This window comes from Spinacia oleracea, chromosome 4, assembly GCF_020520425.1.
Source record: "Spinacia oleracea cultivar Varoflay chromosome 4, BTI_SOV_V1, whole genome shotgun sequence".
NCBI lineage: Eukaryota > Viridiplantae > Streptophyta > Magnoliopsida > Caryophyllales > Amaranthaceae > Spinacia > Spinacia oleracea.
This window is the reverse complement of record NC_079490.1, coordinates 106,580,893-106,594,391: the sequence shown is the minus strand read 5'-3', so window position 1 is coordinate 106,594,391 and position 13,499 is coordinate 106,580,893. Positions and strand designations below refer to the sequence as shown.

The 13,499-nt window shown below is 38.6% G+C and overlaps 1 protein-coding gene and 1 non-coding gene across 2 annotated transcripts; one reads left to right on the top strand and one right to left on the bottom strand.

The window, feature by feature from the left end:
- Positions 1–10,966: 10,966 nt before the first annotated feature.
- LOC130460447 (small nucleolar RNA R71) lies at positions 10,967–11,069 on the bottom strand. The gene has a single exon (XR_008920315.1). It is a non-coding gene; the product is annotated as a small nucleolar RNA R71 (small nucleolar RNA).
- A 1,485-nt stretch (positions 11,070–12,554) lies between these two features.
- LOC130471771 (uncharacterized) lies at positions 12,555–13,058 on the top strand. The gene has a single exon (XM_056842065.1). The coding sequence runs from the start codon at positions 12,555–12,557 to the stop codon at positions 13,056–13,058; it is 504 nt and encodes a 167-aa protein (XP_056698043.1).
- The last annotated feature ends 441 nt before the right edge of the window (positions 13,059–13,499 follow it).

Below are 13,499 nucleotides of genomic sequence, written 5' to 3'. Positions count from 1 at the left end.
GCCTTTTTGGTATTTATGTTATAAACTTGTTTGTCGTGATCTAATAAATAAAGTCCATTGACCAATCTAGCAGATCCATAAAACATCTCTTTAAAATAAAACGAGCAACTATTGTCATTTATTAAAAAGGAAAATCCCTTAGCATCTAAGCAAGAAACAGAAATGATGTTTTTAGTAAGACTTGGAACATGGAAACATTCTTCCAGTTCCAAAACTAGCCCAGAGGGCAACAACAAATAATAAGTTCCTACAGCTAATGCAGCAATCCGTGCTCCATTTCCCACTCGTAGGTTGACTTCACCCTTGCTTAACCTTCTACTTCTTCTTAGTCCCTGCGAATTGGAACATCAGTATGAGCCACAACCTGTATCTAATACCCAAGAAGTTGAATTAGCAAGTATACAGTCTATAATGAAAATACCTGAAGATGGAACGACTGTTCCGTTCTTCTGATCTTCCTTAAGCTTCAAGCAATCTCTCTTCCAATGCCCCTTCTTCTTGCATTAGAAGCATTCAGATTCAGAAGTGGGTTGGCTCACCTTCTTCTTTTCAGACTTGGTGCCGCCATATTGCTTAGTCGGGCTGGCCTTCTTGCCACCTTTCTTAGCATTCCTCTTCTTGCCAGATTTCTTGAACTTGCCCCCACGCACCATAAGCACATCTTGCTTATCACTTTTGAACGTCTTTTCAGCGGTCTTCAGCATACCGTGAAGCTCAGTGAGCGTTTTGTCCAGACTATTCATGTTGTACTTCGGCTTGAACTGATCATACCCGCTATGAAGAGAATGGAGGATGATGTCTATAGCCATTTCCTGAGAGAATTTCTGATCCAGCCGACTCATATTCTCAATGAGTCCAATCATTTTGAGAACATGTGGACTTACGGGCTTGCCTTTCTTAAGCTTAGTCTCAAGAATTTCCCTATGAGTCTCGAATCTTTCGACTCGAGCCAGATCTTGGAACATGTTCTTTAGCTCACTGATGATTGTGAAAGCATCTGAGTTGATGAACGTTTTCTGTAGATCTGCACTCATGGTTGCAAGCATTAGACATTTCGCATCCTTGTTGGCATCAATCCAACGATTGAGGGCTGCGTGAGTGACCCCGTCGCATGCGGCTTCGGGCGTCGCCCCTTCCAGGACATACTCCTTTTCTTCCTGCATAAGAACTATTTGTAAGTTCATTTGCCAGTCTAGGAAGTTTTTCCCGTTCAACTTCTCCTTTTCGAGAATTGATCGGATGTTGAATGAATTGTTGTTTGCCATAGTAAAAACTACAATTGAAAAAGAATAAACAAATAAATAACCATTCACAGTTTCTCTTAATAAACTTAAATTCTAGCATACATGCATAATTTATCATTTATTAAGCATTTTATTCAAGTTATGTGTTCCGGCAGGTGTGAATAAAATGATTCAAAGATCCTTAAATCATTGAAGAATTAAGCACATTATGTATTTAGACTCAATTCAAAAATATTTTAGGTAAGCAAAGCCTTTGCTAATAGTCTACGAACTATTCTTGGTTGATAGGTACGTCTAAGAACTTATTAGGTAAACCTATCTTATTTGCCACGACATAAAAGGACTATTTACTTATATCGTTGAGTTTCACCAAAACTAACATGTACTCACAATTATTTGTGTACCTTACCCCTTTAGGATCAATAAGTAAAACCTCTCTTAGGCGGAAAACTATTACTAAGATTGATGTAAAGGTTATCCAAGTAAGTGTTATTTTGGCATGGCACCTTTTAACTCAATTTTTAAAGTTGGAACTTAAGGCTCTTACTATGTTGGTTAGATTTTAAGTGAACTAAAATCCTTAATCATGCAACATAATCAAGCCACAATCTCATGCATAATTAAGACATATTTAAAGCAATAAATAACTTAAAACATGCATAAGATATAAATGTGATCTAGTATGGCCCGACTTCATCTTGAAGCTTCAACTTCAAACTCTGTCTTGAAAATGGATTGGAAACTCCGTCTTGAATTTCACCATGGGAGGCGCCATTTTCTTCAAATAGGATAAGCTATAATTTAAACTAATTACAACTATTTGATGGTACGCAGACCATATTTAAATTAAAAACTTAATTTGGTGCATTTGACCAATTTTACATTCAACTTAATGGTACACAGACCATATTTTCTATCCTATTTGGGCCACACTAGTCACTTTCCATAACCTGCAAAACAGTGTACATTTACAATATACCATTCACCCATTCATTTATCAATGAATGACCCACATAGCTGGTTAGTAGAACATATTATGCATCACATAAATATTTGCAGCAATTAATCAAGGCTTCCAATAACCTACCAATTATTCAATTCTTATTAATTCTAATCAAGTTGTTTTAACCTTAAAGGAATGTAGACCTAATCAAGAGTTTATGACTAAAACGCTCCCACTTAAACCAAGAAATTTATATGCTTTACTAATTTTAAACATAAAATTGTATTTCCTAGTCTAACCGGAAACATACAAATTTAATTAAAATTTAAAGCTCATATAAATTATAATTTAAACGGATTTTTCATGAAATACCCCTGAGTTTTTACGAAATTCAACAAATGCCCCTCGACTTTCAGACATTCACCAAATGCCCCTCACTTTTAACTTAATACCCAAACTACCCCTACTAATGACGCGCCGTTAGTCCTCCGTTAGCCTACTTTCAAATTCACCAAATGCCCCTAAAATTTAAATTAATTCACCAAATACCCCTAAATGTAAACATAATTCACCAAATGCCCAAAACTGAAAATTAGCATTTAAAAGCCCAACGGCTAGTTTTTGGGTTTGAAAAGTAGTTGTTGCTTATTATAGGGTTATAAATAACCATGATCAAAGTGTTTATTGTAGCTTAGAAATTGTTTTGTTATAGTTTCATGTCATTTTTGTCGTGAGCTTTCATTCAAAATTGTCATACAAATGGGAATGTGGGATACATTAGGCTTTGCCATAACGTCCATAAGCTCACTGGAAAATGTGGGATAGTGATGCATCCATCTTACCCATTTAAGAAAACTCATAACCCCATCAAGCTTTTCTTGGTTAACGGAAGTGATGAAGGGATTGTAAGCAGCACTTGAAGGGGAAAAAAACTAGAGATTATTTAAGGAAGTTGCTAAATTAATACACTTGTTTAGCGATATTAATTCATGATTAATGATTCATGTTTTAGTATTAATAGGAGCCTGCTGCATGGCTAGCTGCCTCTATTTCTGTATAGCTTAAAGTTAAATTGCATCATCAGCTAGGGGAGAATTTTTTAAAAAGCAGATGTTGCAAGATTTAGAAGTTTTACTTTCAGTTGAAACCAAACAAAGAAACAACAACCTACAGAAAAGGGTGCACAGGCCGCAACCCAAACCAAAAAAACACAACTAGCAACTACAAGGGGGAGCAGCCGGAAGCATAAAAACAGCAGCACATGTCACAACAGAACCAACAGCCAGAAAGAAACACGGCAGCAGACAGTGTACTTGAAACAACCTGCAGAGATACACAACGGCTGTAACAACCACACACTACACAAACCAACATAAACATAAGCTGCAATAAACAACCAACAACAACACCACAACAACAGACTCCAGCAAGAGAACAAAATAGCATCACACAGCACAAAAACAACCTACAACCACCTCTTACAGAGCAACCAGTCTGCACAAATCAAGCAGAACTTGTCTTCGGAGGTTGGAAGGTAAACAACAGATCCTCAACATATCGACGAAATGGTTAATTTTGGAGAGCTTGTTATTTTATCAAGAACAGTTGTAGTTGAAGGCTCTCTTCCAGGAAACAAACCATTGTTTATAACAATACTAGCGACCTCAATGAATGTGATATTGGGGTAAGATGTACCAAATGCTTCGTTGTATAGAGTTTGCAGAAAAAAGAAAGGGAGTTGGTTCTCTTGTAATTACAAGACTCTTTCTAAATAGAACAACAGTCCTACTACCTTGTTTCCTATATGATCATCTTCTAACAAAAATTAACAAAAATTGAGAACTCTACAGCATAAATAGGTAAATGATAAATGCAGCATCAACCAATATCATTTCAATGAATTCATTGCTAGGAATACTTATTTTTTCTGAGTAACATTCGCAAATTTTCTCTTCCCATACGTGTATCTTGTTAATGTAATGTTCCAAGGTATATGCGGCATTAATAAATATTCTATCAGTTACCTTGTTGTAAGAAGCACTGAAGGTGCGTCAATTTCAGGTCTTGCATAGTTTGTAAGGATGGTTCTCCGTGGTAGATTGAGCTTGAATTCAAAGGGACAATAACTCAAATAAATTTAAGAAAATGAAAAACAATAAAATGAAAATCAATAACTCACGAGCAATCACCAATTGCCTATGAGCTCATTTCTCACTCCTAATTTATCAGTCCAATTAATTCCTCAGTTCAATTCAATACTCATCATCTTTGAACTTAATGGAATAAAAAAATTGCCAAATGCTGAAAAATTCAAGCAATTTTCTCATAATCAAAACCCTCGATTATAACTAGAAATTGATCAGAAAAACATGAGGATCAATCTAACAATGCGGAAAAAGATGAATTAGGGGAAAAAAGGCGATTAAATCGAAGAAGGCAGGACAAAACATTTGGGGGGAAATGGGGAAATTGATGATCCAATTCAACGTGAGGAACAACTAATTCATACTTTATTTCATGAAAATGCAATACTTAATTTCATGAAAATGCAAACAAACAAGTCATCTCCAACATCAAATTTCCAGAAACCCTAAACCTCAAAATTTGCGCAACAGATGTTTGAAAAATCGAAAAAAAAATCAGTGCAATTATCATTACATACCTTACACGATGCGTGAACCTAAGAACACGAAATTCTGAAGCTTTTGGGTGATTGAAGGATGCAGTTATGGTGGATGAATGAGGAAGAACAGGGGAGAGAGAGAGAGGGGTAGTTGGACTGTTGGAGTAGTGTTTTTTTTATAACTGTAGAAAGGAAGGAGGTGATAGGGAAGGGTTATAGCGCCTACATGAAAAATAAGGGTAAAATAGTAAAAGGCAGCTAACGGCGACTTAACGTCCGTTAAGTGTAAGGGTAGTTTGGGTATTAAGTTAAAAGTGAGGGGCATTTGGTGAATTTCTGAAAGTCGAGGGGCATTTGGTGAATTTCGTAAAAACTCAGGGGTATTTCATGAAAAATCCGTAATTTAAATCCTTTAATTTATTTTCAGTTTATTAAATTAATTAATTTAAATTTAATCAAGGTTTTAATTTTAGTAAAATAATTAGTATAAATAAAATTTATAATAATTAGATTATTCAAAATTAAATTCCGAGAAAAAATTAAATTACGAATTTTAAAATTAATTAAAATCGTTTTCCGACTGAAAATTAAAATTAAATTCAAAGCGTATCAATCGGATCAAGACGAGGCCATGGGCTTGCGCCCATGCCCCGTCGAGTTCACACGCCAGCAGCGCCCCTCGACTGATCGCACAGCAAGGCACGAGCAGGCCACACGCATACGCAACTAGCCCAGCAAGCCACGCATGCGCGCAACTTGCTTGCTCGTTGTGTTCTGGCGTGCTCGCTGGGCGAGGCAGTGCGCGCTGGGCGAGCAGCGTTTGCTCCCTGCTCGCATGCCTCGTCTCGCTTGTGCCTTACCTCATCGCCCCATCCGCCCATGCTCGTAGCACACAGTGCCTAGGCAGACCCACTGCTCGCTGCATTCGTAGCGCATGGGCGACGAGCTCCCTTGCTCGTCATCGCATGCCCGCACTATACAACACCCCTTAAGGGTAACACGTAGCGTCCATTGCTTTGTGCGTGCAAGATTCATGAGCGGATTATATAAAAATCAAAACTTTTTAATTCAAATTTATAGACAAATTAATAAATCATATTAATTTCATAAATTTAGGGCGAAAAATCGAAAATTTATTACTCAAATTAATTTCCGATTATCATGGATTCAAATCTAGGTCATAAAAATTTAAAATTTACCAAATTTAACAATTTTTATGGTGGTTTTTAATCATGGATACCTAATTAAATTGTCAATTAATTATGAAAAACAAATCAAATTCTAAATTATTCGAATTTCAACAAATTAATTACAATTACAAATCAGGTTGTATAATTAACAAGCTTAGGCATTTAAATTTGTTAAACATATACAGTAGGTCAATCAAAAATTTAAGATTTACAAACAAGAATCGCAAATATTTAATTTAACATCTTAAAAATTACAAATTTTGCGTTCGAAAAACTAAAACCTCCGAAAAGTCATAGTTAGACTTCGAATTTGGGAATTCTGGGTTCGGCATCAAATCTTTGATTTTAATCAAAATTTTAAAACGCCATTTACATGCGAAATTCACTATAAAATTATACGATTCCGACCATTATTGACTAAACTGCCGAAAATTCTGCGAACATATAATTAAATAATCGCACGAATTTGCAATTAACTACAAAAAATTGAAAATTTCGAAATTAAATCACCCCTTTTAATTCATTGCAAATTTATAAAATTTAACCATGTTAACTAATTATTATGGAATTAATTAGAGGCTCGTGTTACCACTGTCAGGTTATGATACATATAAAGCATGTATATTTCATGCGGAAAAACCATAAAGCCAGGAATCCAAATTAATTGCCACATACTCCCTCCGTCCCTTAATACTCGACCCGTTTTGACTTTTTGCACTATTCACATAATTCACTTTGACCCTATTTTATTTCTATTATATGAAAACAAATGTTAGCAAATGTTAACAATCATCTTACTATATATGTTAAAATATTAATATTTTTATAAGTTTTTATAATATGTAGTTAAAGAAATTGGTGGTCAAAGTTGTGCATTGGCAAACGTGTCCGGTCAAAACAGATCGAGTATTAAGGGACGGAGGGAGTAACAATTAGCATAATTTAGGATACATACTCTTTGTAGCGTGCCCTCCCTAGTTGCTCCCGAATCGAACAAGAACAAGTTTAGGACTCCAAATGTGGTCCCTCCGTAGATAGTCCACAGCACGTTCGGATCCGCCTTAGATTTAATTAACTAGAATTGCACCTAAGGTATTATGAATTATTCGAATATTTGAGGCAATATTAACGTTAGTTTTAATCCTTAAAACTAGGTGAATACTTGAAATTATGTGTTCATAAATTGTGAAAGCCATCACATATGTATAGGGTAGGAATAATGGAATTAGAAGTCTACTAGGTTTCAAGTAATCTAAATCTATTAGAATTAGACCTTACTTAAAACTAGTAACTTTAGGAAATTAATCTTTTTAATCTAATCCTAATTGCTTAAGGATTCGATGCATGCACGAACTTCAACACACGCGCATGACCCACAAGAGTGCAGGCCATGCCCGCGCGCGCTGAGAATCCCACGAATGGCTCGCAGCCCACGAGTGCTCGCAGCCCATGGGCGCTGGGCCTGACCTTGCGCTGGGCCTTGCGTGCCTTTGGCTGCTGCTGCGTTTTGCGCGCTTGGGCTTGCTAGGCGTGGGCCTGGCTTCGTGGTGGGCCTTGCGTCTAGCAAGCTCGTCCGGTGTTTAGTTCGTACGACGCGCTTCCGGTTAATTTTCCGATTCCGGAATTTATTTCCGATTCGAACAATATTTAACATTTCCGATTCCGGAATTAATTTCCGTTTCGAACAAATATTTAATATTTCCGATTCCGGAATTTTTTTCCGATTCCGATAATATTTCCGATTCTGACAATATTACCGTTTCCGGCAATATTTCCGATTCCGGCAATATTTCCATTTCCGATAATATTTTCCGATACGTACCATGTTTCCGTTTCCGGCAACATCTACGACTTGGATAATATTTATATTTCCGATACGATCCATATTTCCGTTTCCGGCAATATCATCGTTTCCGGAGTATTCATAATTTGCCTTTTGACGATTTCAGCTCCCACTGGAACCGAGATCCGTCGATTCCGAATATTGATAAATGGAATATTTAATTCCTTTAAATACTTTATCCGTTCACGTACTATTTGTGTGATCCTACGGTTTCAGTCAAGAGTAAGCTGTGGATTAATATTATTAATTCCACTTGAACTGAAGCGGCCTCTAGCTAGGCATACAGTTCACTGATTTATTAACTTGTGTAATTAATACTGAACCGCATTTATTAGACTTAGAATTAAATGCATACTTAGACCAAGGGCATTATTTCCTTCACAAGTTTCAATCTACTTTTTAAAATAAGAGAAAAGAATACTTCATGAGAGATGTGTTTTGTTTACATTGAGAGGGATTGAGTTTACTATTAGAGATATTAAGTTTACTTCTAGTCAATTTGGTTACTTTCATTTTGTAACCAACAACATCACCCTCAATTAAGAGTGCAAGAAGGACATCTGATTTTCATTTTGTAACCAACAACAGCAATACCAACAACAGGCTTTAGAAGCAACAACAAAACTATTAAGTCATCTGATTTTCTAGAGATTTAGGTTTACCATTAGTGTTCTTATTAATTAGTGATGAGCGACATTTATGTCGCTCTTAGCTTAGGATTTTATGTTAGTTTTTATGCTTTTTTATAGTTTTTATAACTTTTTGTGTGAATTTTATAAGTTTCGTTCCATCTTGTGCTTTATAGGTGATTATGATGAAAAGAGATGGAAAACAAGTAGAATCAAGCCAAAACAGGGCTTGTGCGATCGAGTGATGATTTGTGCGCCCGAACAGAGGAATGCAAATGGGCATAAAGGAATATCCAGTTCTGTGCCATCAAACGTGCTCTATTTTTCGGTCGCACATAATGGATTTTTGGAGGCAGAATGTCTCAAATTTGGAAAGCGATCGCACGGTCTTTATGTTCGACAACATAGGGGTTGTGCGATCGAACGTGCTCTGTTGTTCGGTCGCACAGAATGGATTTTTGGAGGCAGAATGTCTCAAATTTGGGATGCGACCGCACAGGTTTTCTACTCGACCGCACAAGAGTTGTGCGCCCACACAAGCCCTTCTGTTCGAGCGAATCATACTGCAGAGGAGATATGAGCCAAAGAAACCCCATTTGACCGAACAGGGTTCCTCGTTCGGTCGCACGTGACGAAGGAAGTGTTCTTCGCTTCCTTCGCTCGCACAGGTCTCAGTGTTTGTTTGAATGGTTCTTTTACGTTCGGTCGCACAGAGGGTCTGTACGACCGAATGGCTGCGCGGGCTACTATTTTTCGAATTTCGGCTTCTATTTGGGGAAATATATAAATAGATTTTTCGTTTATTTTGTTAAGTGTAGAATTTTAGTTGACATTTTTAGATTCTCAAAGTTAGTTTTTCATCATTTCTAGAGAGAGAAACTCTCCTCCATTGAAGCATCAATTTGTAATTCTCTAAACTGTTCTTCTAATTTTGTGCAATTCAATTCAATTTCTTAATTCTTCCTTTTGTTGTGATTGATGATTGTTCTTTAATTCCTTCAATTCTTGAATTCTTCTTGATTTTACTTTAGTTACTTTGATCCTTAACTCTCTTGTTGATTGTTCTAGTCTTTGATTCTCTCTTTCTAATCTTTCAATTTCATGCTTGCTAGTCTAGAATTAATGGATTTCTTGATTTCTAGTATGATTAGTGAGTACAATTAGGTTAGGGAAAGGGGAGAATCTAGGGTCTTAATTAGGGGAACTTGATGATTTGATTGATGAATGATTGATGTGATTAAATTGATTTAGTGCTAGGATTTTCCATGATCAATTGAGTAGTAGTTGCAAATGCTAGTTGATTGAATTAGATTGGAATGTATGATTTAGGTTTGGCAAGACATTGTGAGCTTAATTCATGCAAGTGAATGATTGTTCCTATTACATGCAAGCTTATCTAGCTTAGGACTAGGCGAAAGCTCTTCTATAGGCTAGGTTGCTTCGCGTGCTCCATCCGAGAGGTGGCGAGCACGTCATTTGGTTTCACCTATGTTCTATGTCATTGCAACATTCATGATTACTAGATGGTAGTTCATTTCCCCCGATTTCCCTAGACTATCCCCAACTCCCTAACGTTTCCCTTCCTTGATTCAATCTAAGCTAGTTTAATTGTTAGTTTAGCTTCATAGTGATAATTCAAATCAAATTTCTTGTTCGAACTAGCTTGACATTTAAACTCGAGAACCATCGTTTCTTTGGGACGATTCCTATACTTGCCACTATAGTTCATATAGTTGGTTAGTCTAGCGGTTCTATAAATTTTGTTTGATTGTGGCGTTGATCTTTCAACGACGGAAAAACGCCCTATCAAAATGGCGTCGTTGCCGGGGAACGGTTGTTTTTTTGAGTTTAAGTTGAGACTAGTTCATCATTAGAAAATACAAAAAAATTGCAATTTTGCTTAGCTTTCTTTTCTTTGGCATTGCTCACGGTTTTCTTGAGTTTGTATGCTTGTTAGGGGGCGTGCTCGTCAAAGGATCCTCCATCCTCTTGATCTCGAATTGGAGAGGACACTAAGGAGGCTAAGACGTGTCCGGTCTACCTCATCAAACCATAACAGATTCGAATCGTTGAGTGTTGGTGAGGAACAACAAGAGAGTGAGCAAGTTTTGTGAGAATATGGCGCTCCCGGTTAAGAACTTGGGAATACCGGGGGCATTCGAAGCTACATGCGGTATTCAAGCCCCCACAATAAGTGCTAACAACTTTGAGATCAAGCCCGCCTTGATCAATTTGGTCCAAAGCCACCCTTTTTGTGGGAAGAGCAATGAGTCACCTCACGAACATCTCAAACAATTCAAGCACTATTGTGACACAATCAAGCACAATGGTGTCACATCGGATTACGTGAGGTTGACATTATTTCGTTTCTCACTACTTGGGCGAGCAAGTGATTGGCTTGACAAGGAGGTCAAGCCCAACTCACTTCGCACTTGGAACGAGGTGACTAGTGATTTCTTGAGCAATTTTTACTCGCATGGAAAGACGGAGGAATATCGCCACAAGATCCAATCCTTTGAGCAAAGGCGAGACGAGTCACTTTTTGAAGCTTGGGATCTTTTTAAGGAGTACCAAAGGGAATGCCCTCACCATGGGATCCCTAAATGGTTGTTGCTTCAAACCTTCTACTTGGGGTTGAGTCCAAGTTCAAAGACAAGTCTAGATGCGGGAGCGGGAGGTCCCATCATGAACAAGACACAAGATCAAATTGAAGAGATAATTGAGGACGTGGTCCAAAATTATCAAGCTTGGCACGTTGGTGCAAGGGACTATGACGGCAAGGGAAGGAATGATGATGGTAAAGCATCGGTCTATGCTATGGAGCAAGCTAAGATCATTGAGAAGCTTAGCTCGAGGTTGGATAAACTTGAAAGCTCGCTAAGCCAACCACCATCTCCATTTGCGGGAAGAGCAACAAGCCAACCACCATCACCATCTACAATTCCACCTCCTTCGGCCACTCTTCTCACTAAGGGGAAGAGAAAAGTTAGTTCCTATGACACAATGCCTCCGGGCACTTCTTTTTGCGATAATTTCCAAGACTATGGTCACTTCCCCAATGCATGCCCCTTGGTTCATAATGTGTCTTTTGTGGATTATGGCCCTTCGTATGAAGGTGATTTTGATGTGGAATATGCTCATGCCTTAAATGAGAGGTCTAGGAATGATAACCCTAACAATCAAAATTTTGCTAGGCAACCTAGAGGGCCCCCTATGTATGGTTCCCACCAAGGCTATGGCCAAGGAAGTGGGTATGATAGCCAAAACCGAGGTGGCTATAGAGCACAAGGCTATCAAGGCCAAGCACCCTATGGTCAACCTCAAGGTTTTGGCAATCAAGGCCAATACAACCAAGGTAGTTATAATCCCAACCATCAAGGTGGAGGGGGTTACAACTACTCTTATGGACAATTTAGGGGTGCCTATAGTGGGGGTTATCCTTTGAACTCGGGAGGTCCATATGGTGTGTCTCAATTTACACCTCCCGGATTCAATGGACCTAGGACCTTTGGCAACCAATATCAGCCAAACCTTAGTGGTTATGGCAATGCACCTCCACCACTCCCGCCTCTCAAGTCTAATCTTGAGGCTCTCATGGAGTCGTTTGTGGGGGCGCAAGCCAAGAAGAATGTTGAGTTTGAGGATGGATTCAAACAATCCACCACTCAATTGAAGATGATTGAAAACCAATTAGCTCAACTTGCTAATACCATTAGGGAACATCATGCGCATGCTAGTCTCCCAACCCAAAGTCATACTCCAAAGCAAATCAATGCCATAGTGACAAGGAGTGGGAGGATTTTAGATGATGTTCCTAGAGCTAATAAGGTTTCTAAGCCCAATGGGAAGGATCAAGAGGGAGTCATTGAGTCTAGTGACAATGATGTGGTAGAAGAGGAGCCTCCCATCAATGATGAAGGTGAAACTCCCCAAAGAAGGCAACTCTCCTACCTCTCCCCACTCCTAAACTTCCCTATCCCCAAAGATTCATAAGGCACAAGTTAGATGTGCAATTCTCAAAATTCCTTGATATTCTTCGAAAATTGCACATCACTCTCCCCTTTACGGACGCGTTGAAACAAATGCCTACCTACTCAAGGTTTCTCAAGGAAATCTTGAGTGGGAAGCGGGATTGCGACGTAAAGGAGACGGTGAACCTCACCAAGAATTGTAGTGCCATCATTCTTAACCAAATGCCACCCAAACTCAAAGTCCCGGGTAGTTTTTCTATCTCTTGTGCTATTAAGGAGCTTGAAATAAGCAATGCCTTGTGTGATTTGGGTGCTAGCGTTAGTCTAATGCCTTATTCGGTGTTCGCCAAGCTTAAAGTTGGTGATCTTGTCCCAACTAACATAACCTTGCAACTTGCCGACCGTTCGGTCAAGTACCCTATTGGCAAGGTTGAGGATGTACCCTTGAGAGTTGGTGGATTAGTGATCCCCGTCGATTTTGTAGTCCTAGACATAGATGAGGACGTGCATGTCCCTATTATTCTAGGCCGCCCATTCTTGGCTACGGCGGGGGCCATTATTAATGTCAAGCAACGGAAAATTACTTTGAAAGTTGGGAAGGATAGTTTGTTTTGACTTGAATAAGGCCATGCATTATCCTAGTTCCACTAATGAGAAATGTTTCTTGGTGGACTCTTTTGATCCCAAAGTGAATGACATGCATGAGCACTTGCTCACCACTAATGATCCACTTGAGCTTGTTCTTTTGAATAGACATAGCTTAGGTAATTTAGGGATTGAAGTGGCTAACTACGAGGAGCTCTTGGATGCCTACTCACCTTGCGCTCCACCCAAGCAATGCATGCTTGTGTTTGATGGGAAAGAAGCTTTGGATGAAGCTCGAATCGGTAAGGAAGCTTCCAAGGTAGAGCTAAAACCTCTACCTTCGAGCTTGAGGTACGTATTTCTCGGTCCAAACTCTTCTTACCCTGTGATTATCAATTCCTCTTTAGATGACGAGCAAGTGCTCAAGCTCACTCATGTCTTGAAACGTCATCAAAGGTCTTTGGGCTACAC

Coding starts and splice junctions, on each gene's coding strand:
- LOC130471771 (XM_056842065.1), top strand. CDS start 12,555: ATGCCTACCTACTCAAGGTTTCTCAAGGAAATCTTGAGTGGGAAGCGG.